This window comes from Nyctibius grandis, chromosome 8 (genome assembly GCF_013368605.1).
Source record: "Nyctibius grandis isolate bNycGra1 chromosome 8, bNycGra1.pri, whole genome shotgun sequence".
Lineage (NCBI taxonomy): Eukaryota > Metazoa > Chordata > Aves > Nyctibiiformes > Nyctibiidae > Nyctibius > Nyctibius grandis.
The window spans coordinates 44,400,930-44,424,117 of record NC_090665.1 but is presented as its reverse complement, the minus strand read 5'-3'; the positions used below and the strand labels follow the sequence as shown (position 1 = coordinate 44,424,117).

Below are 23,188 nucleotides of genomic sequence, written 5' to 3'. Positions count from 1 at the left end.
AAACCTGGTAAAGTAGGGCAGTGTGCGTGGAGGAGGATGCAGATGTTTAATTCAGTGGAGTGCCTTGGAATGTGTTTAAGTTTGTCTAGTCGCTTCTGCAAGTGGTGGGAAGGAGAACATGGTGAAAGTGTTTGAGGTAAGGTAAGTTAAATACTTACCTGACAAAGATCACAGATGAACTGGAAATAATTTTTCTCACCAAGCTCAAGATCAGCTAATAGGTGTTTTGAAAACACCTAAGACAAATTCTTGGAGAACTGGCACACTTAGGGAGATGTGTCAATGTAAAGAAAATTTTATCTTTGAAGTTGCATTGAAAGATAGGATCCTATGATAGTTTTTACTTTTAGTTTTAACTTTTTTATTACTTGAATTAATAAATATAAAGTAATATAGGCCTTTCTAGTGACAAGCAGGAGTGCAGGAAAATAAGTTAAAGCTTATCCACAGAAGTACAATACAAGAAGTATCTGGACTGTTAGCTTTTTAAGATAATAAACACCACCCTTAATCATAGTAACCATGTGTACACGTTGATTCCAGTTCTCTTTGCAGCTTCACCTTTTATCTTCCAGGACTTTCCTCCTGGAATGCAGTGTAAGAGAGGTGCGAGTTGCTGTAGCCACTATTCTTGAAAAAACCCTCGACAGTGCCTTGCTTTATCAGGAGAAGGTTAGTGTCACCTCATCACCAATGATCCTGTTGGTTGTCTCTACCTAAAGGCTCTTGCTGTGTTTGCAGGCAGTGCTGTGTGATTTGTAAATGCCAAGGTGAAAGGCTTTTGTCTTGGTCATGCTTGTAGCTCTTCATTTCTTGAATAGGTTAATGCTTGTCTGTTCCTACACTAGGAGGTAACATGCTGCTGTAATTCTCAAAATTTCAGTTCAAAGTATTACTTACAAACAATTCTGCCTGATTTCAGCTTGTCTAATAAACTGGTATCACATATTCTTCTAATAGTTTGGAAACAGTGTTTTCTTAAGTTATATTATCTTTTTCCCATTCCAGAAATCAGCTTAATTTTTAACTGATTCTCCTCAATCAATCAGAAGCTTTATAGCAGTAGCAACCGAGCTATGTTGTTCCAGAGAGAGTCCATAAGTATGTTTGTTGTTAAAGGTTTAATTTTCTATTAGAAAATCTTGGCAATTAAGTTTCAGAAGTGCAGCTTTGTTTCATTTTGCAGATCTTAATATTCTCGGAAAACCCAGCAGGAAATTTGTGAAAAGGAGTCATTTGTAGGATGTTTGGGATTTACTTATTTCCCTTGGGATACCAGAACCAAATCATTTGTATTAAGAAAACTCAGACAGAAGCGTTATCTGTGTTCTGGTGTGTTCCTGTAGGTTGTCAGTGTGGACTTGGACACTTTTAAAATGTCTAAGTCTTGTTTAGCCTGAAATAATTTTTTTTTATATATCAAATATTAAAATTTGATGTGATAGAATGTGTTTTCTATCCAGTTTGTGGGATATATCTATTCTTTTTCATCCAGTGTCATGGATGGAAGGCACTACTGTTGTGTAGGTTTCTGTTAAAGTTTGTCGTTGTGTGCTTTGAGGAAAGATTGCTATGAGGTCCTACAAGCTGAATACAGCAGTAGGGAAATGAACACTTACAATATAGTTTGATAATTTTTAGTTACTTCCTCTTGGCTGTTAGTTGCTATCTGTTAACTGAGATGTAATAAATTATATACCAGTGTGTGTACCCTTAGTGTGCTTTGATGAAAACTAAACACTAACATTGCTTTATGCATAGCTGAGTGATAGTATGCTAACATGAGACCTTGAGTGACTCTTTACATTCAAATTAATAATATTTTCACAGTTAAAAAGTCTGCATCAGTTACTGGAGGTGCTACTTGCTCTACTGGATAAAGATGTACCTGAAAACTGTAAAAACTGTGCTCAGTACTTTTTGCTATTCAATAACTTTGTACAGAAGGTAAGAAACCATTGTTTTTTCATGCTATTTTGATTTTAAAGGACAACAGTAAAGCAGCTAGTTATTCATATTCATAGAAGGTTTAAGCAGCACAGTGAAACTCTGCCAGAATTTTTATTAGAGTATTCTTTCTTTTTCTTGTTTTTTTTTGAAGAGTAAATGGCTTTGAACACTGGATTAGGATAAAATCACACAAAAATATACCAGCAAAGTATACCAATTGAAGATGTCATTTCCAGAGTCTGAATTCTGGGTTTCTGTTTTGGGGGGTTGTTCTTGGCTGTTCTTAAAACAAAAAAAAAAAATCTCCAGTGTTCAGGATTTTTGTTCTATAGGAAGCAAAATAACTGACTGGACTGGACTGTTCACTTCAGTATTGTTTCTCTCTATTCCCCTTTATTTTGCATATGCTGATTCTGGTCTGATTTATATGATGTGCTGTGTACCTTATTGATCGGTGTGACAATTTATGGGGCTTTTTAGAGTGGAAAATGCAGTGCTTATGCATTTTACTTTTGTTCCCTAGAGCGCTAATTCTTTACCTGTACAGGAATGTAACTCTTTATTGTTGTCTAAACAGCAGGGTATAAGGGCTAGCAGTCTTCTCCTCAGACACTCTGCTTTGAGGCACATGATCAACTTTCTCCTTGGCCCCAGCCGGCAGAGTAACCAGGTAAAGTTTACGTGGCATGTGTTGTGCTGTAGTTTGTCCATCCCTATGTTTTTTATGATGCTTAAATTATGGATAAATACTTTTCATGTGGTAGGACAGACTAATCCTTGGATTATTTTGTAAACTTCATTCAAGCCTTAGTCTACGTGTGTGTAGTTAGCGTGGAAATAGCTGTTTTGGCAGAAGTGAGTGTCATGTTTTTGATAATAACAAAATTTTCATCGACTTCAAAGTATTAGAACATGGTGGTGGACTGTTAAGGACATTGTCTGGTTTTGATTTAACAGAAGTTGACTAAATCAACCAATCAGAAGTTAATTAAATCTCTCCTTTGGCTCACGCAGAATCGCAGGTGGAGTTCAGCACAAGCACGTGAGTTTGGATATCTTCACAATACTGTAGCACTACTTGTTTTGCACTCTGATGTCTCCTCACAAAGAAATATTGGTAAGAATTGTGGTTTTGCCTTTTGGTGACTTTGCATTTCAGTTACTTTGACTGAGAGTAACTTAATGTCAGTGAGGAAAATACAATAACTGAATTTAAGGCAGTAATGGTTAGCATACATTTGATTACTTGTTTTGATATAAATGTACCAAGAGGCTATGGCAAACAGATGGTATTACAGGCACTCTGGGAGGGGGCAGAAAACTTGATAATTAACATTATTTTGCCTTCCCCCCTCCCCCATATGCCTAAAAGGTCTTTCCTCATGTGAGTAAATCAAGCTGTGTCATTGTTGGCTGGAACACTCGCAGCCTAACCAGCTGTGTTTTGCTTAGATTTGTTATGCCTTTTGCTAATCTGAAGGGGAGTATTTAGACTGAGCTACTGAATAACAAGCAATGAAATACTCCCCTAGATATTTCTCACAGGAGGCAGAAGTATATAAATAAAATAAAGGAGTAAGTTGAGATCTTCAGTTTCCTGAAGAAGGAATTTGAAGTTGTCTTTTTAAAAGAATAACTTGATTTCTGTCTAGGGTTAAAAGTTTCTGGAGTTGGAGGTGGTCAAAAATCAAAGTAAAAGAATGATAAATGTTCTAATATGATGAACGTGCAACAGTGATTGGGAGTGAAACTAAAGCTTAAAGTACTGATAGTAAATACGAACATTTTGCTTTGACCTTCTTGCAGTTCAGTTGCCTATGTTGTCACTAAAGCAAATGACACTTCAGTGTGCAAGAGATTGTTACTTGGAGTGGTAGCATACGAGCTATAAGCTAGTTGAGATGAGTGTCATTAGACATGGTGCCAAATAAGCAGCAGTGTCTTCGAGGTGTGTAGAACAAACTAATCTATTAGCGGATTGTTTTTGTATTTGCTGTTATAGCTCCTGGTCTCTTTAAGCAGCGTCCACCTCTAAGCATCACTGCTTCAGGTCCACTTTTGATGCTTCATGAAGAAGTGGAAGCCTTGTTATTCCTGTCTGAGGGAAAACCCTACTTAATGGAGGTATCTGTTCTAAATTCTGCCCTGCCTGAACCTAAAAGCTGGTCTGATGTGTTTTATTTGAAGTATCCTTACATGAAAAACACTGAATATTAAAAAGAAGCCAGCTGGGGAGTATGTAGTTATTATTTTGAGCCTAAACAAGAAGGCACCTTTGGTTTCTTCTTGACCCCTTCTTATTCTAGTATATCCCTAAACCTGGGGGTCTGGTTTGAGAGTTTACAAAGTTAGCAAAGGCAGCTGAACATATTTTGTAAGTGCCTGTGCAGTCAGTTACTGTGTCAGCTGGACGTGCTGACTTGAATTGCTCTGACTTAATGGATCATGCTTGACCAGACCCTTGGAGGTGGGCAGCAGGAGCTGAAAGGAGTGCTATGAGGGCAGGGGTTCAGCTCACTGGGCCATGCAGGTGCTGGGAGAAAAAGCTACGTCCTTCCCGGAAAAGACTAACATTCTATTACAAACTTACTTAGAAATGATTGTATGGCTGTGTCTGAAATCGTTTGTGCTTTTCCATTAGGTGATGTATGCGTTACGAGAGCTAACTGGATCTCTGTCGGTTCTCATTGAGATGGTGGTGTACTGCTGCTTCTGTAATGAGCACTTTTCCTTTACTGTGCTACACTTCATCAAGGTAGGGAGATAATCAAGATAAGCTTTTTGCATTAGTGTTTCTTCTAAGCTTTGGTTATACTGTGTCTTGTGGGTTATAATGGCACTGGGATCTGCAGAACAATCAGTACAGTTTGTTGGATTTGGGAGGGTTGTTGGTGGGTTTGGGTTTTTTTAGGCTTTTACTGTTTAAAACAACAAATTTTAAAAAAATCTGTAAAGCTGTCTTGTAATTCTTCGTGTCATCAACATATTTTGCTATCGAAGTATATTTCTTACATGCAGACTCAGCTGGAAACTGCTCCACCTCATGAACTGAAAAACATATTCCAGTTACTCCATGAGATACTGGTAAGTGAAAGGTAAAGACTTATACAGGATAGATTTTGTATTGATGCATAATGAAAAAAGTCAGGACTGCATGAGTAATTTCAACATCCACGTATCTTTTAATCCTCCAGTTTGGAGTTTTTATTACTTTTTAAATTGCTGTCTCGATAATCTGGTGACATATGAAACTTCACAAGTTTTACTCATGTTGAGTGGTTAAAACCATTCCATAGAATAGATACAGGTATCACACACAACTTACTTTCATCTGTTTCTTTCCTAACAGGTTATTGAAGACCCATTACAAGTAGAGCGCATCAAATTTGCCTTTGAAACTGAAAATGGATTAATAGGCAAGTAAGCCAGGGGGTGAATGCTCCTGTCTCCTACTGACCCTTATGTTGATGATAGTTCTTATCATCTCCTAGTTTCTAGTCCTTCTAAACGGTTTTACTTCTTAGGGAAAACAACTCGAGACATTTGATTTAGCCACCACCACCCCAAAAAACACTCACAGAAAATCCATTAGAATATTATAGTAATGGCAAACTGGAAAAGAATTTAACTGGGAAAAATTCATTATCTCCAACAACAGCAGTCAGTGAACCCAGAGAAGAGTGGTACTTACGTACTTAAAAAGGAACCTTAACCAAGAGGTTGGCAAAAGAGACGAACTTTAAGCAGCAGATCAGGGTGTATACATAATGTGGGGCGTCGGGAGGAAGTACCTCGGATTAACATAACAGTGTATCTCTATGAATCCTGTATCCTTAAAAAATAATTTTTATTTCTTATGTATCTCAAGACATTGGCAATCTTTTTGTCAGCATCCTAATTACCGTAAAAAGAAGCTGGTTCGGCATGGAAGGATGCTAATTCTAACTGCAGGATAGCCTCACAGTCTCACAGGTGGCTGCCATTTGTTGCTCTTCATGTAAAGTGTCGTCTCTCCATTTGATACAGAAACTACTGAAGTGAACTTATTAAAGCATGCAAAAGCAACAGAAAAGTCCCAGAAGTGATCAGAGCTTACTTGATATGAATCAGGAGAAGAGGCTTTGTGTGCAAGAGAAATGTGGGGTAGCCACAAGGTGCTCAAAGAGCACCTCTGAGTTAGTGCAACTTGAGTATCTCTTTCATAGCTGTTTGGATGAGGAGCTACTTCAGACTGTGGCTTTCACCTTAAGTTATTTTGGATTCTGAATATTTAGCTTTGTTCTTTATTTCTGTCTTACAGTTCAGTGCTCTTCTGTTTAGTAGTTTCCATGTACAACTGATAGACGAGAAATATGCAGCAGTGTAAGACAATAGCTCAGTGCTTATTTTATTTCTGGGTTAATTGGTCCCACTTGGACCAATTCTGTTCTGTATCTTGGGCAGTACATGACCTTTTTTTCCTCTACAGAGGAGAGGTGCAATTATTCAGTTGGATTTTTATGTTGAAGGCTTCAAGAACTGCTGTGAGTTTTGGGAGTGAAAATTGTAGTTTTACCTTGGAGTTTCCTTGCAACAGCACTGAACAGCATCCAGTCTCACTGCACGTGGACCGTGACCTATCCATCGCAGTGGCTAGTTTTACTCCCAAGAAAGGAAATCAGCAGATAATAGTTTTCTGTGGTCCTCAATAACGTGTTCGTGCATAATTTGCACTACACCAGTGCTGTAATTTTGATCATCTGCTGTGCTTCGACAGCAGAAAAACTGGCAATTTGCAGTTCCCTGGCAATTATTTGCCAACTTTAGAGGTTTCACTACAGTGTTCTTCACGGACTGGTATAGACAGAGCAACTTTTGAGGAGCAAATCTGATTGTGGCAGCTCCATGGAAATCTTTGTGCTTCTCCTCAGTCAAAGAATTTTGTTAAATTCACGGTACAGAAGACTTCCTGGTAGGAGTGGCCTGGGGTTTTGCCCAAGCCTCCCATAGAAGAGTTTCATGCCTGTTGAATTCTGCTATGCTTGTTTGTGTGAAGAAGCTGCATCTCACTTTGCAAATTTTGATCCAGGTGGAAGCTGGTGATCTGGCCCATTTATGGGGATTTCAAATAATTTTTTTTCCTTCAGATAGATGTAACCATAGCAATTATCTAATATGGAATGGATTGTAGGGGAGGAATAACTGCATTAGGAGAGGACTGTTTAAAATCGAGGTACCACATTTGAAGGAATTACTGCATTTTCACTTTGATCTATTTTTAATCCAATAGAGTTGTGGAAGTACGCAAAACTGCCAGCAATACAGCAGCGTGTTTAACACAAACACTTGTGCTAACATCTGTAGAAATAACTTCTACCACCTAAGTTAAAATTTTAGCTTCATCTTTGTTATATTTTCAGACTGTCTGGTACACAGAAATCTGAACTGTGTTTTTTAATCCCTGTGTTTCTCTCCACAGCCTTGATGCACCACAGCAACCATGTGGACAGCAGCCGTTGTTACCAGTGTGTGAAGTTCCTTGTTACTTTGGCTCAGAAGTGAGTAATACAGGTTTTGGAGTGTAACCTCATCCTTACCTTAGGCCCCTCCGTGACTATTTAGGCTGCTACACTTTCTACTTTTGATCAGCTTTATCTTTTATTACGCTGACATAAGTGGTGCTCACAGGTCTTGATAGTACATGTGTCGGTATGAAGCGAAATCTTTAGTGATTAGTACCTGAGATTGATTTCTCTTATAACAACGGATAATTGCTGTTTATAAAGGCAAAGGTCAGCTACATTCTGTGGAGCAGGAGCCTAGCATTAAGACCAAGATAAATGTAAGGACACTGTCCTGGATTTTTGACATATTATGATTCCTAAATTCTCTTTGTTTAGAACTTGGCATATGTCCCGATAAAGCACAGTTCTGAAATATGTGGATCTGTGTGGTAGATTACTTCATGTAAACTTTACTAGGCATGCTTGCTCTTGATAATTCAGTTACTAACAGGGCTGTACAGTTTAAGTCAGAGTTTGCAGTGATAACAGTGCATACAGAGGGCAGCAGTGCAAAGAGAGAGAAGCCTTCTGATTTTTTTATGTTTGCCAGAATGCCTTTTTCGTGACTAATGAATATAATTTCAATTTCCAAGGTGCCCTATGGCGAAAGATTATTTCAAGGAGAATTCCCACCACTGGAGTTGGGCTGTGCAGTGGCTACAGAAAAAGGTAATTTGGCTGTAACTTTACAGAGAAACTGTCACTTTCTTTACAATGAGAATTATGAAATCTCCATCCTCTCTATGGCTCTCTGAGATGACTCTAAAGACAAAATGCAAGCTATGTCATGTTTTACAAGGACAGTTTGGGTGCAGCTAAATCTGATGCATGCAAGAGCTTCAGTAGGTTCCCGTGTGTTTCAGGCATAGATGCGTGTACAGTGAATAAAACCAAGTGTGAATGGTCGTAATGATTATTCCTTGCCATGTGGGAAGCTTTCACTGGCACTGTATTTGTGGTAGAAGGTTTCTGCTGTATCTGTGGCAGAAGGTTTTCTTTTTTAAAAAACTGGGTTTTTTTAGAAGCATTGGGTATTAATAAATACCCAAGGACACTTTGGAAACTTAAAGCTCAGCAGAATTAGCCGAAGTTTGCCTGCAGCCAAGCAGGGCCATGCTGGGTCTCCCAGCACTATGTGTACAACGTGATAGTATCCCAGCTCCAGGCTGCCTTTCTGTCCTGACAGCTGCTGACAGGCAGATGTCAGATACTTAAACTGGTGCTGTACTGAACACTGGAAGCAGAATTAGTGGGATGCTTGCAGTGCAGCAGGCACAACTTATTGCCACTCTTCTCTTGAAACACAGCGAACTGACAGGTCTGGGTAGTCCTGCTCTACCCATGTTTACTTTGTACTGGCTCATGTAAACCCTGAATCCACCAGTCTTCAGCTGGCATCCAGTAACTTGCACACATGTACAGTTACCAGATAAAGGGAGTTGGTTGCTGGTTTTCAGCTGAGGGGCAATAGCCTCTCTGTCCTGGCTGCATTAAAAGTGCATGCTTGTCTATGCCCCAGATCTCCAGCTCATTGCCAAAGGATTCAAGAAGATTGTTCCAGACTTGTTAGTTCATCTACCGTCCAAGTGGGTGAGGCTTTACACATGTAAAACTCATATGGCAATTTTATGGCTTTCTTGGCTTTCTATGCAGATGTCTGAACATTATTGGGCTCCACAGAGTAACGTATCCAATGAAACATCGACTGCAAAAACCTTCCAGCGCACTATTTCAGCACAGGTATGTGTCAGTCGTGGGAGATGATGTTAAACTTGGTTTATTTCCTTATTTGCTTTTCAGTTAGCATCTTTAGTTTTGGCAACTTTAGCATATTCCAGTGCACTTAAGACCATTCTTCCTTTAGAAGCCCAGACCCTGTGGTTGTTCCTGGAAAAAACTAACCCTTGAATGATATTAGTCAATACCTCACAATTACCTGTGGTTGCTCAGCTATCTCACTACAGCAGCTATATTGTTTCAGAATCAATTTAAAAAAAAAAAAACTTATGAAAAGAAGGTATCACCATGGCCCCTGACACTCTCTTGGGCTGTTTCCAATTCAGGACACGCTGGCCTATGCCACAGCCTTGCTGAACGAGAAAGATCAGTCTGGAAGCAGTAATGGGTCAGAAAGTAGTCCAGCCAACGAGAACGGAGAGAGGCATCTGCAGCAGGTAACAAAATAAGGGCGTGTGTATCTCCTCCTTGCCTTGCTCTGTGAGGCGGCTTGTTCCTGGGGCTCGGGTCTCATCGCTGAACGTAAAGACAATAATTGTGCACCTTACAAAAGTAACGTGCCATATCTTTCTTTCCCCATCCCTTGTGTGTATTGAAAGGGCTCAGAGTCTCCTATGATGATTGGTGAGCCTAAAAGTGACCTTGATGATGTTGACCCATAGAGGATACCGTTGAACACAAATACAGATCAACTCAAAACATTTAATGCCTGGTACCTACCGAAACTGGAGTCCCGTTGCTTATGCCGTTAGAAGAGTCTGGAAGAGAAGTGGCTTTAGAGGATCGGAGGCAATGCCAGAGGAGGTTGTTTCCCTGAAAGCTAAAAGCATTTTTTAGCCACAAAGGCTTCAAATCAGTAAATGCTCTGAAAAACTGCATCTTCACCTGCAGTAGCTTATGACAGTCCAGACACCAAAAACAGTCAAGAAGATTTTATCAAATACACAAACGCTAGTGGTTGAATTTTTATGTGAACATTAAATGAGTGAATGTAAAACTGTTGCTTTTCTGTGATGCTGCAAAAAAATTCTTTTGGTTTTTATACAGGAAAAAAAAAAAACAGACTGCTCTTATGTATGGAGGGCAAATTTTTAATCTTTCTGATAATATTGAATAGGAATATTCAAATTTCTGTAAAGATGTGTGATGACTTACATTTCATTGTAAAATATTAGTTAAAGAATGGGTTTACATAAGGACTTCTGTATTTAATATGTCTCCCTGCTAATTAGTAAAGCTCTTTATGAGAAGGATCAGCAAGATTGCTCTGGAAGGAGAGTGATTCCTTACAGAATGGTTTGGTCAAGGAGCTCTGGAATGGGTCGTCTTTTCTGGTACCGTTCCGAAAACCACAGACAATTGGGAAGGGCAATAAAAGAAAAGCTTTGTTCCCTAGGTGTGCAAGTGTTTATTATTAAAGGATGTTGGTGAATTAAAAAAAAAAAAAAAGTTAATGAGTAGTTAAAAGAAAAAAAGCACTTTAAGACTGAATTCTGTTGCAGTTTTACTCATTAAATTTTTTTAACCTTTGGAGACATATTGAATAAAATGTAGTCTCAATCATGTGATCTGCAATCACTTGCTTATGCTTTGAAATTACTGAGAAAGTTGGTATTGGTTGTATATGATGAATAATTCCTTGAGTGAGTTGGGAACACTGTTGTGCAGATTTTATAGCCATTTTAACACAGGGAAAGAATTATTTGGCTTTGTTTGTATTTTCACTTGACCAGGCAACGTTTAAAATATCACAGCTCTTTTGATTTGCTCATAAACCACTGGAAACCAGTTGGGATGATTTGAGCACAGTTTTGTTTTCCACGTCAGGTGCAGTTCAGTGATTTCTGGCTCTGGATACAAGCTTCTTTCGTGCCAACTAACTCTTCATCTTTTGTACATTTTGCGTTTGTCACATTTTCTGCACTGCTTTTTGCCTTTATTTATGGATTCTGCCTTACTTTAAAAAAATTCTATAAACAAACATGCACAGAAATGGGGGACATCTTAAGGAGTGCCTGGGTACCTCCAGAATAGATGAATTTGCCAAGTTAAAGGCACAACCAGCCAAAAAGTGCCTTTTTTTTTTTTTTCTTTTTACATACTGTTGCTGAAACAAGAGGCAGCAGACAGCTTTTCACTGTTGTGCACTAATATTGACATTAACCAGTCATTTCACTGTTGGAGGTAAACATGGATCTGATTTCAGCTGTACAGCTTTGTAACTTATTGCGGGTTCAGAGAGCCGTTGTCGCAAACTGCGTGTGCAAAGAAGGGTGGCATTGTAGGGAATCTCGCTTCCTTTTCCAAACAATGTCTTCATAGACACATGGCAGAGTTAGCATTTTATAAATGTTTCTGATAATGTGCTGGGACATTTTACATGTGATGTTTTAAATTAATTTTGAATAAAGCATTTCTTACGGATACCCCCTTCTTCCTTCCCCCATCCCTAATACTTTGTCACGGATCATCACGAGAAGTCAGTACACAGCGGTGATGGTGACGGAAGAAGCTGGTTGTGTTCCTACGGGTTGGCACCACTTGTCACTTCAGGTTCCTGTTATTTCCTATGGAAACAACATCCTCGATTACCACAGGCCCAGAGAAGCATCAATAAGAGAATTGCAGCAGGATGGCGCATCACCACTGTCTACTTGAAACCAATACAAACTTTTTCACGGTTCTGCTCACGCTTGTACAAAGTCAATGGTTATAGTTTGCAATAAGATGATACTTGGTCAATTATTTTTGTTTCCAGCTGCTGTCATTTGAACCTGCTGAAGATTATTTTTTGGAAAACAGAGTTCAACAAAACTAGTTTTTGTGTAAATTGTGATGCATTTCTATGTTGTAATTTTTACTGCCAATCTTTTTGGATGAAAATGTTTTTATACAGCTTACAAAATGTTCAGTGAGGAGCAGCCCCAGCCTGCCTGTGAGCGTTCGGGGAGATATTGTCTGATTAATACGGAAACATTTGGCACTGGAAAAATAGGCAGTCTTGATGAACAGTCTTGGGATTCCTGGTCAACGGAATAAAGTTATTCCTTTCACAGAAAACTAGTGTAATCTTTAGACTGTGCATACACTGCTACGCTGTTGTCTTGTTGATCCTCTTATCTTGAAACTCCTTAGGCTGCTCCTGCAGATGATAAGCTCTGAGAGGTTGCCCTGATTGCTATTTTGGCTCCTGTCCAGTGTAAATCGAAGCAGCTCCCTGGCCCCGAGAGCTGCGCCGCTGTATATCCTTATGCTGTGGCATGTTGTGGTGCACAGTCAGAATTGTGTCTGTGCAGTTTCTTCTGACCTTCTTAGCAGAATGATTTACCCTGGCTACACTTGCAGTCATGAATTAGACCAGCTCTTGCGTGTCAGATAGCAAGATTTGCAGGCAATGTGGACTTGAGTTAATGCTGCCTTTTCTGTTGGTGTGAGGTGCAGAAGGCTGGGCACGCAGCAGGGCCACGGTGCCGGCGTTCCCCTGCTCGCCTGGCCACTGACTTCGTACACAGAACTAGGAGCTAGAGCCAGGGCTGCCGTCCTGCTCTGCCTTCCTGACAGGTGCCTTTGTCCTCTGTTCTAAGGACAAAGACTTTTACATCTCAAGCATGATCCAGCCTGTGCTCTCCACTGGTATTGCAATCAGTGTGCTGACGGGACTGTCCGCAGCCTACCTGGGATCAACGCTGCTTTCTCCTGAATGAGAGAGGCTTTCCTGCCTCCCCGCATACAGGATACTAAGCAAGGGCTAATCTTTTAATATCGTTTCTTTCCATCAGGCTTATAGATGCTTGAACTAAGCCGTGAAAGCTGTATCTGGCTTATCGTGCGTGGAACGTGCTGGCGCCTGCTGGGAGCCGGCGGGTGAGCAGGCAGCAGGATCATCTCCTCTCGCAGCGAAGTCAGCAGAGGTGAAATACCTGGTGCGTGTTTTGAGAGGTTACAGCCTAGTAAGTCTGCTGAAAAATTACCAGCTGTGGCAAAGCTCTGCAGGAGCTCTTAGGCTAACATCCCTTTTTCTTTTCCCCCTCTTTGTGCAAAATTCAGATTATAGCTCATAAAAATTATGGGCTGTAATCATATACATGTTATGTAGTTACATGTTTAGATTAGGGTTGGGCTTTTGCCATCCTTGGGTAACAAGTTAGAAATAGTTAAACCTTTCAAAGTAGTGCTTACTGCTGGGTCTCTGTCTTCTCTTGCCGACTAAACCTGGAGTAACAGATCTGTAAGGGGCTTTGCGATGGGGAAAAACACCCCACCCAGAACAGCCAAAGTTTGACAGGTTAACCTGGTGCTTGTGCTATCAAGCTTTATTTTTTCATCTGTCCTCAGGTAACACCACATAAATTATAGAGTGTGGTACTAGGAGGCTGCTAATCACCTGGAAAAGGTGAGACCCAGCTTTGGTGGCTTCTGGTACTTCTCAGCCTCTCTCTGCTGCTGTGCATCTGAGCATCCCTGCTTTATCTTCTTCATGGGGTTTCAACACTTACCGAGTGAAGCCAGTGTTACTGGCAACAGAAGGCACAAGGACACGTTCCCCGAAGCTGGGTGATGGTTTGTTTCCGTAACTGGAAGCTCTTGTCCTACAGCACTGTTTTAAAAACAAACTTCGGTTCTTGCGTGTGCATGGGACAACAAGACTCAGCCCCCGGTCTCTGCGCCAGTCCCAGAGCTCAGGCCAGCTGTGGGCAAGGGCAGGGTGCCCACGCTGTCTGCGCTGACCTCTGAGGATGCCAGCGGTCATCCAGGGGCACCTCGTACCCGAGGCAGGGCTCAGAGCCCAGAGTGGCTGTGGCTGGCTCACCAACGAAGCAGAGCTCAGCTGGGGGAGCAGCATCCCTGCCGGACGGGTGCCAGCTCCCCCTTCCTGACTGGTTCCCCGTGGGGATGTACATGAAGCCAGACAATGGATTATATCTACCGAGCACTGGTCTATGAATTTTATTTTTAAAAGACATTTATAAAATGTTTATTTATAAAATTTCAAATAAATATTTAAGGTACAAATGTAAAAACCAAGGTACTATGAAAGCTTTTTCTTCTTTCATTTTTTTTCTTTAAAAAGGAATTATAGCCTGGTGTTAAAGCAGTGTGTAACACCAGCAGATTGTTGACTTGACAACAAAAAAAACACTAACAAAGCAGCAGGTGACTGTAGCAATGCAGATTAAAATCTAATTAAACAAGCAGACTGTTTAAACTAGAGCCCTTACACTTGACTAAAAGGTAAAGAAGTCTCCTAGGTACATGAGTAAGGCAATTCTAAAACTGTCCAAAAAAAGGCTGCACTAGGGTTTTCCGGGTGCTAAGCGGCATTGGCTGACATCTAATGAGCAACTAACCAGCAAAGGAAGGAGCAATCCTCACCACGATGTATTTTTTTCTAAAGGTGGTGGCTTTGTCACGTGCTGGGTGACAACACAAACAGCCTCGAGACGGCTTGTACAGTCAGAGTATTCATGGAAAGACCCGGTGCACGGCAGGGAAGGATGCAGGATGGCTTCTGGGATGGGGCAGGGCTCGGAGAGCTCTCGCAGAGCCACCCTGGCTCTCGGCCCCGCTGTGTGAGGGAGGGTGACAAGCTTGTACCCCACTGTCACAGCGGCCCAAGCGTAGAGGTCATCACCAGCCGCGTGTCGGAGCGTGGACCGTACCAGGAGCGGCAGCTCGGCCCCGGGAAGGTACCAAGCCGGCGACACGGCGCTCCAGCAAGGCACCCGTCCCTGCTACGCCGGGCATGCCAGGCCAGGGCAGCTGTGTCTCCAGCTCAGCCCGTCCCTACTGCCGGCTCCGGCAGCAAATGGCGATGGCCGCGGCCACGCTGCTGCCCGTGACGCTGGCTGCCATGCAGGTATCGTCCACAGCGTAGGCTCCCATGGTGCCGGGGCTCTGGGAATGGGCGTTGCAGCCGGTCAGCGTCCAACCATCGTCACAGGACACCGTCACCTAATGGGGGAGAAGAGGTCACCCTCCACAGGTCAGCAAAGGGGCAGGGGTCTGCCCGTCCCCATGGTCCCCAGGGCTCAGGGTGACGTGGTCGGTGTCACACTGAGCCACTGGACCCCAGCTGGGGGGGGTGTCCCATTACTGGTGGGTGACGGGACACCAGCAAAGGTTGGGGTTGCGGCTATGGTGGCAACGAGATGCTGAAGCCAACCTGACCCCCACTCAGGGTGGCAGCGGGACGAGCAGAGGTGAGGACACCACCACGGCAGAGGAGCGTGCACTGTCCCTACCTTCTCCGCAGAGCCTGGGGACGCCTGCTCCTTCACCCAGCACTCGAGGCCGGCAGCAGGGCAGCACAAGGCGTGTGCCATCACCTCTGCCCTGCTGGCACAGCGGCTGGGCCCGCTCCCCAGTCCTGGGACGGGTCTGCCGCTGGCACCCACCGCTGCGGACAGGGAGTGGAAACTGCACCCTGTGAGGGGAGAGGGGCTGCCAGCACGGGGTGGGGATGTCCCTGCTGAGCCCTGAGCCTTCCCTACCTCCACACACACAGCACGCATCCCCCTTCCCTGCCACTCAGCACTCACACCCACCCTTTTACCCCCAGGTCCCGAGATTTTCTGGAAAAAGCACCCTCGGCCATCAGAGCGTTGGCTCAAGGGTCTATAACCCGCCGTGCCAGGCGTTACCGGTCAGCACGTGGTGCCGTGGGGAGCAGCCGGCCCCCTCGGCCGCCAGGGAGCTGGCGTTGATCCGGCACTCGCCCCTGGGCCACGTGCAGCACCTGGCGATGGCGTAGACACCCCGGCCCCGGAAAGCGTTGTGGGCCACACACTGCTTCTGCCCGTCCTTGTCCTGCGGCCGGGGCAGCACGGTGTCACCGCGGGTGCTGGGGGGCCTGGGGACACCCCTCCGAGGCCGGCGGGCACCCCAGGGGCAGCACTCCTGGCTCCGCACTCTGCTCACCTCCACGTGCTCCCCCAACCACCTGCCGCTGCGGGAGAGGCTGGAGCAGCCGAGCATCTCCTCGGCATGGGCGCAGCGAGCCACGGCCGTGGCGTGCCAGGTGAGCCCCGAGCGTGCTGACCACACCGAGCGGCAGGACAGCTGCTGGCCTGCGACGGGGCGGACGGTGTCAGAGCAGGGCGGGCACCCACCGCGGCACCCAGAGCCCACGGCACAGGTCTCCCCCACCCTCTGCATGCAAACAGCCACGCTCGGGCTCAGCCGTCCCCGATGCGCTGTGCTCCCACCCACGCACTTCTTCCCCCTAGAAGGGCAGAGATCTGCCAGGCACCCAGCAGGCAGCCGAGGTCTTTACCTGCGCCCAGCTGGGCGGGCAGCCCGGCCACGCTGTTGGGTGTCTGGAGCCGCTGCTCCTCGGGGAACCACGCCATGCCCATGACGTTCTTGGTGGCGAAGTGCAGGAGGCGCTGCCGGAGCTCGGCGGGGCTCAGCCGGGGCTCGGCGCTGAGCAGCATGGCGGCGATGCCTGCCAAGAGCCCGCGGGGCCATGGTGAGAACCAGGGGCCACGCAGCCACCTACACACAACACCCCCGAGCAACGCAACTCCAGAGAGACAGAAGGAATCACTGCAGCCCACCATCCGCACGCGTGGGATGTGGGAGTTCTGTGCAGGCTGCAGCGCCCAAACGTGCCAAAACCTTGGCGCCGTGGCACGCAAAAGTGTCCCCAGCACAGGCAGCCCTGCAGGGACACGCGCCCAGCACCGCTCGGGGCAAGCAGAGAGCCAGCCCTGCCCGCCAGCCCGCAGCCCAGCTCGCCTGCCACGTGCGCAGCCGCCTGCGACGTCCCGCTCCGCGCCGTGAAGCACGTGCTGCAGTCGCTGGAGGCGCCGATGATGTCGTCGCCCGGGGCGAACAGGTCCACGCAGCGGCCAAAGTTGGTGCCCAGGGTGCCGATGGAGACCGGCTGGTCCTCGTTGTTGGTGGCGCCCACCGTGATGACCTGCCCGGGCAGTGGCAGGGGGGATGTGGACGGGATGGGATGCGCTGAAGCAGGTGAGCCTGGGGAGGTGGCAGCACGTCCCCCCACATCCCCACACCTCAGGGAGGCCCCCAGCCCGTACCTCCGGTTCGGACGCTGGCGAGTACCGGCAGGCATCGTCCTTGTAGTTACCGGCAGCCGCGACCATCACCACCCCGATCCGTGCCACCCGCCGACAGCCAGCGTTCAGCACACGGCTGTGGGCGCCGGCGAAGGGCAGCACCACCACCCGCGGCGTGTAGGGCTGAGCCTCCAGCGACGCCTTGATAAACTCCAGGCCTGGGGGGGACGAGACGAGGGACAGGACGCTCTCCCAGCGCGGGGACACGGCGGGGGGCTGTGGGAGGGAGCGCGCTCCTCGCCGGGACGTGGGGTCACTCACCGAGGAGGGTCCCGCTGACGGTGCCCTTCCCCTGGCAGTTCAGCACGCGGAGGCTGCGGATGTTGGCGCCCGTGGCCACGCCGGCATCGCGCCCGCTCAGCACCCCGGCCATGTGCGTCCCGTGGCTGTCACACCTGCTGGCCTGGCACAGGCGCCACGGTTTTATGTCCCAGCCCATCACATCCAAGCAGCTTGTAATGCCGCATCCTCCTCCTCCCCATCCCACCCCACCCCTTGTGCTTTGCACCAGCTAAATCCCACTGCACAATAAATCTTCGAACATATTTTGTGGTGGGGAGAAAGATAAAAAAAAATCACCCTGTGCAGAAGGAGAAAAGCTGGCAGAAAGGATGGGAGAGGCAGCCAGCCTTCCCCGGGGCTGTGCTAGGCTGGGCTCCCCTACGCACGCACCGATGAAGCCATGCAAGGCAGCGCTAGCACCCACCGCAGGGCGCAGGCAGCCTTCGCGGCCCCGGGTGTGGGGCGGACCTCGAGCCCCTCTTGCAGGGACACCTTGACATGCACCCATGCCCCCCCCCAGTCTGCTTTCCCTGGGAAAGGAGCTCTGCCCTGCTCAGCCACAGCCCCAAACAGACCACACCGAGGGTCCCAGCACCACCCAGGACCACAGCTCCCGCTGCTGCGTGTCCTGCCCAGCATTTTGCCACAAGCCAGGTGACTCTCCTGTCCTGGGAAGCCCCACAAGCACGTTCAGGGTTTGGTGGGTGCAGGGGGATGCTCTTGCCAGGCTGCAGTGTGCAGCATCTCAGGGCTCACCTGCCTGTGAAGGTGGGTGCCGTCCTCCTCGGGGACGCTCTCAAAGTCGGTCACAAGCACCCTGCCCTGGATCTCCCGATGGGTGCTCTGCACGCTGGTGTCCAGCAGGTAAATCTCCACCAGATCACCTTTATCTACCAGGGACGCAGCCGGGGGAAAGGCAACCACCGCTGCGGTCAGCCCAGGCCACCTGGGATGCTCCCAAAAGGCAGCTCCAGACCCGCAGCACCATGGGGCAGGGGATGTCCCCATCCCTGAGAGATCAGGAGAGACGACGGGGCCAGTGACCCTTCCCCAAACCCCCGCAGTCCTCCCTCCATGCCCCATCGCTTACTGGGAGGGCTGTAGGTGCCTGCGCCGGACTGCAGCGGCATGATCCTGGCCAGGTTCCAGGGGATGCTCTGGGCAAATACGTAGGCGTCCTCCTCGACGTACTCCACGTGCGGCAGCTTCAGCACCTGCGGGGAGGAGGCACAGCACCCGGTGTGGTGGCAAAGCTCCTGTTCCTGCAAGGCTGGGGCTGCCACCCCCAACCAGCACCCACCCCTGCTGCTGCCCGCCACCGCCACCCACCACCCTGAGACCCGTTCTCCGTCCCCCGTACCGTGTCCACGACGTCGCTGCTCATCTTCACCAGGAAGGCGGGCAGGAGGTGGAAGATGTGCAGCAGCTCGGTCAGGTGCCCCCGCCGAGCCGCCCGGGCCTGCAGCCTCCTCGCCGTGCCTCGCACCTCGGCCTCGCCGCCGCCCGCCCGCAGCACCACCACGTAGCGCCCGGGCAGCCGCCACGACGCCTGCGGGGACACAACCGCCGGGCTGGGCTTTGGGGGACACACACACGCGTCCGTGGCCGCCCCCGCCGACCCCACGCTCCTCACCTTGGCGGCGCGATGGAAGGCGGTGGGTCCCGACGGGGCGGCCCCGACGGCGGCTGCCCCCTCCTCGGCCACCCCCAGCGCTAGCACCAGCGCCAGCGCCAGCGGGGCCATGCCCGCCCCGACCCCCGACGGGCACCGCCGGGCTGCGGCCAGCTGCCCGCACCCGCGGAGCCGAGGAGCCGGAGCGCACCCGCGGAGCCGGAGCGCACCCGCCGGGCTGCCGGAGCACACCCGCGGAGCGCAGGAGCCGGAGCGCGGACCCGGAGCGCAGGAACCGGAGCGCGGCCGCGGAGGATGCTGAGCGCGGCCGCGGCTGTGGCTCTGCCCGGCGCGGCGCGGCGGGGCGGGGGGGGATCACGCCACCGCCGCCGGCCCCATCGGCCCATCCGGGCGCGTTAACCATTAACGGGGCCGCGGGGGAGCGGGGGCGGCGGGGCGGGGAGGGGGGGGGGGTGCGGGCAAGCGGCCCGTCGCGGGGGTGCGGGGGGAACCGGCAGCGCTGCCCGCGCCCGCCGCTGCTCCGCGGGGAGCCCCAAACCCCCCCCGGGTCCCCCCAAATCCCCCCGGGTGCCCGGGCGTCTTCGGGAGCTCTGGCGAGCGGAACGCAGACTGGTTTCAGGGAGGGCTGGAAGCTTTCATGTGCCTCTTGCTGCCTCCCTTCAGAGACGTTTCCCCGAAAGCCGCTAATCGTGTTGAGGCATTTTTTCCAGCGCCGGCACAGCGCAAATATCATTTTTCCGGGGTACGGTGGGTGCTGTCCCGGGGCTCTCCCCGCTGCTTCCCAGCCCCTCTCCCGCAGCGCCGGGCTCCCACGCTGCCCCGACGTCCCCGGTGACCTTCGGCAAACCCCCTCCCTGCTCCCTGCTTCGGAGGGAAATAGGGATTTTTTTTTTTTTAACTGGCTATTTATAAGCTCCTCAGAGCTTATATGTTCTGTATAGATGTATATGTTTTATATGGATGTGTATGTTTTATAACGATATGTGTGGTTTATATGGATGTATATGTTTTATAGGGATGTACATCTTTAATATGGATCTATAGGTTTATAATTATACATATAGTTTATATAGATGTATATGATTTATATGGATGTGTATGGTTTATATGGACGTATATATGTTACTTTTAATGAGACCTCGACAGGTGCCTGCACCCTGGTTTGGGTAACTGGGGCGATGCTGGACCCCACTTGCCACCCCCTCTCTGCCGTGTCCAGCTGACATCGCCAGGGTCCAGTGTCCAGCAGGTGCCTCACAGGGACAAGTCCCACTCCTGATTTTCGGCTCAGCTTAATCGGGTGCCGCTGAGCCCTCGTGCCAACACGTAGCTCATGCTTCGGGGCACCTTGAGGGCAGCTGAGCCTGGGGAACGCCATTTCGAAGGGACAGTCTCCCTCTCCCTGCAGAGTCACTCACTTCCTTTTCGCACAGGGGACAAGCTGTGTCCAAGGGAAGGATGGGAGAGCCCAAAGAGGGGGCGGTGAGGGCCCCCCCAGCCCCACGCACGCCTCCACTTGCTGAGCAACCCCAGGAAGGCCTTGGCACGAATACCCAGCCCCAACGCCTGTGCAGAGTGTGAAAGATGCTCAGCCCCAGAGCTCTCTGGAAGGAGGAGGTATCATACAATCATAGAATCAGAATGGTTTGGGTTGGAAGGGACCTTAAAGACCATCTAGTTCCAACCCCCCTGCCACGGGCAGGGACACCTTCCTCTAGACCAGGTTGCTCCAAGCCCCATCCAACCTGGCCTTGAACACTGCCAGGGAGGGGGCAGCCACAGCTGCTCTGGGCAACCTGGGCCAGTGTCTCGCCACCCTCACAGGAAAGAATTTCTTCCTAATATCTAATCTAAATCTCCCCTCTTTCAGTTTAAAACCTTTCCCCCTTGTCCTGTCACTCCATGCCCTTGTAAAAAGTCCCTCTCCCGCTTTCCTGTAGCCCCTTCAGGTACTGGAAGGCTGCTAGAAGGTCTCCCTGGAGCCTTCTCTCCTCCAGACTGAAGAAAGATTGTTTTTTTCACGAAAAAATATTCAGAAATAGCCAAAAAATTGAACCTTGGCGAGAAGAGATCCGTTTCCCATCCTGGCACACTGGGGAGCTGCTAGCAGCAATTCCTGGTGCTGCTGACAGCAGCGGTACCCTCCGGCTGTGTCTGTGTGGAGGGGTAAGTCCTATTTGGGGGGGGAGGAAGGAGAAAGCAGAAAAGGCAACAGAGAACACCCCAACAAGGGGGTAAGGGCACTTAAATCCCCCGCTGCCCTCCAACCCCGGGGAGATGCTGGCAGAGGGCAGGGTGATGCTGGGCTGTGGAACCCCTCCTGCATCCCACTGTGGCTGCAGCAGTGGCAGGTCTGGGGGCAAGAAAAAATAAAGCCCCTCATTTTTGGGGGGCAGGGTGGTGTAATTTAATTATTTAGAAGCCACTGAGGCATGTTGAGTTTGCACCAGCCGGGAATCGAACCCGGGTCGCAAGAATGGGAATCTTGCATGATACCACTACACCACTGGTGCGCTGGTGGCACCAAAGTGGCTGCATGAAGGGTTAGTGGGTGGGGCAGAGCTCCAGTCCCAGCCCAGCCCTCTCCTCTGCCCCCACCTCAGGAAAATGCTTATGAAAATCAAGTGTCTTTCACCCAAAGTAGCAGCGAGTTCTGGGACGTGAGATGGGCAAAAGCTTTCAGGTCTCTGCGGGAGTCCTAAACTGAGTACGCAGAGCCCCGTCCTGTCCCAGGCACCCTCCGGAACCGGCGAGACGTGGCCCTGTCCGAACCGCATCCCTGCAGCCGCCACGTTCCCCCCGCCAGGAGGGACGGGCAGGAGTGGAGCAAGCGTAAACAGTCGGGTAACAGCCGCTCGCAATGCTGCCGGCAATATTTAGCAAACACAACCCTCGTTCCCCACCCTCCTGATGGCACAGGTGCCCATAAACACCCCGGGTGCACGGGGTGCCCTTTTCCCCTTGCTGCACTGGCACGAAGGTGATCAGGGGGTGCAGGAACACCAGGGAGGGTGTCACAGCAGCACGAAGCCCCCAGGTAGAGCCATTTCTTACACCACCCTGGCTGTACCAGCAAAGCGCTCCCTGGGCAGCAGGGGAGCGCAGGAAGCATCATCCCCAGGGTTCCCATGCTCCATCCCCCCGGGTGCCAGAGGACAGCTTTCCCCCCGCTTCTGGGCTCATCAACCCACACAAATTTGCTGAAGAGCCGCTCTGGCAGCAGATACGTGCCCCCAGGCCTCCTGGGGCCATGCGGGGCACACACAGCATCCAGCCCAGCTTCCCCAAAACAGGGCGAGGGGCTCTCAGCATCCCCACACTGTTGGACCTGCTGATGCTTTGATCCCCACCCAGCCGCCCCGGGGAGGCTCAGCCCCGCAGATCCCCGCAGCCCCGAGCAGCCAAAGGGCAGGCGGAGGCCGCAGCTCCCACGGGCACTGCCGTCTCTGTGTTGTAATCAGCTCCCCAAAAGCCACTGCGTGTCCCCTGTCATGGCGACAAACCAGGCTTAGCTCTGCCAACGGGACTTGAAACGAGCGCTTATTATTCAGAGGGAGCCTGGGGACGGCGGGCGCCGGGATGTGAAGCCACCCGCAGCGCTGCAGCTGCTGACACCGACCCGGCAGAGAGAGAAAATGCTGCCCAAAGCCACCTCCTCGAGCAGCCCTCGGGAAGCCACAGCCGTCACTGGGGTTTGGGCTCAGCCGCATCCTCCTCCCTCTGCCCCCGCCGGCGCTGGCAGCTGGCCCTCCTGCAGGACGTGGGGGACAGCACAGCCTGTGCCCTCCATCACCCCCCTCCCAGCCTGGGGACGTGAAGGCTGCCCTGCTGCCAGAGTCTCAGGGTCTGATTTTAATTCCAGGGCAGCTTTGATAAGTGGGAAAAAGGCTTTGTGGACATCTCTGCCTCGTGAAGCCCACCTGGGGTGAACACAGCTTTGCCTACCTAAGCGCTGATCCTGT

The 23,188-nt window shown here is 49.3% G+C and overlaps 2 protein-coding genes and 1 non-coding gene across 3 annotated transcripts in view; 1 reads left to right on the top strand and 2 right to left on the bottom strand.

Annotated features, from left to right (window-relative positions):
* The window catches only part of USP24 (ubiquitin specific peptidase 24), a 65,207-nt gene extending 52,917 nt beyond the window's left edge, over positions 1 to 12,290 (top strand). Inside the window, exons 55-67 of the mRNA XM_068405772.1 lie at positions 576 to 672; positions 1,831 to 1,947; positions 2,528 to 2,620; positions 2,965 to 3,067; positions 3,953 to 4,074; positions 4,592 to 4,705; positions 4,969 to 5,034; positions 5,300 to 5,366; positions 7,409 to 7,487; positions 8,087 to 8,162; positions 9,147 to 9,233; positions 9,557 to 9,667; positions 9,830 to 12,290. Of these exons, the coding sequence (XP_068261873.1) occupies positions 576 to 672; positions 1,831 to 1,947; positions 2,528 to 2,620; positions 2,965 to 3,067; positions 3,953 to 4,074; positions 4,592 to 4,705; positions 4,969 to 5,034; positions 5,300 to 5,366; positions 7,409 to 7,487; positions 8,087 to 8,162; positions 9,147 to 9,233; positions 9,557 to 9,667; positions 9,830 to 9,892 (1,195 nt within the window). The 3' untranslated portion in view covers positions 9,893 to 12,290. The remainder of the gene's footprint in view (positions 1 to 575; positions 673 to 1,830; positions 1,948 to 2,527; positions 2,621 to 2,964; positions 3,068 to 3,952; positions 4,075 to 4,591; positions 4,706 to 4,968; positions 5,035 to 5,299; positions 5,367 to 7,408; positions 7,488 to 8,086; positions 8,163 to 9,146; positions 9,234 to 9,556; positions 9,668 to 9,829) is intronic.
* A 2,724-nt stretch (positions 12,291 to 15,014) lies between these two features.
* Positions 15,015 to 19,604, bottom strand: PCSK9 (proprotein convertase subtilisin/kexin type 9). The gene is given in 14 exon segments (XM_068406631.1): positions 15,015 to 15,182; positions 15,473 to 15,654; positions 15,872 to 16,037; positions 16,149 to 16,297; positions 16,504 to 16,674; positions 16,968 to 17,151; positions 17,273 to 17,469; positions 17,573 to 17,714; positions 18,350 to 18,483; positions 18,684 to 18,807; positions 18,954 to 19,142; positions 19,227 to 19,379; positions 19,436 to 19,480; positions 19,482 to 19,604. Coding segments are annotated over 14 exon segments (2,127 nt in total).
* A 2,064-nt stretch (positions 19,605 to 21,668) lies between these two features.
* Positions 21,669 to 21,739, bottom strand: TRNAG-CCC (transfer RNA glycine (anticodon CCC)). Its single transcript has one exon. It is a non-coding gene; the product is annotated as a tRNA-Gly (tRNA).
* Between the last annotated feature and the right edge of the window lie 1,449 nt (positions 21,740 to 23,188).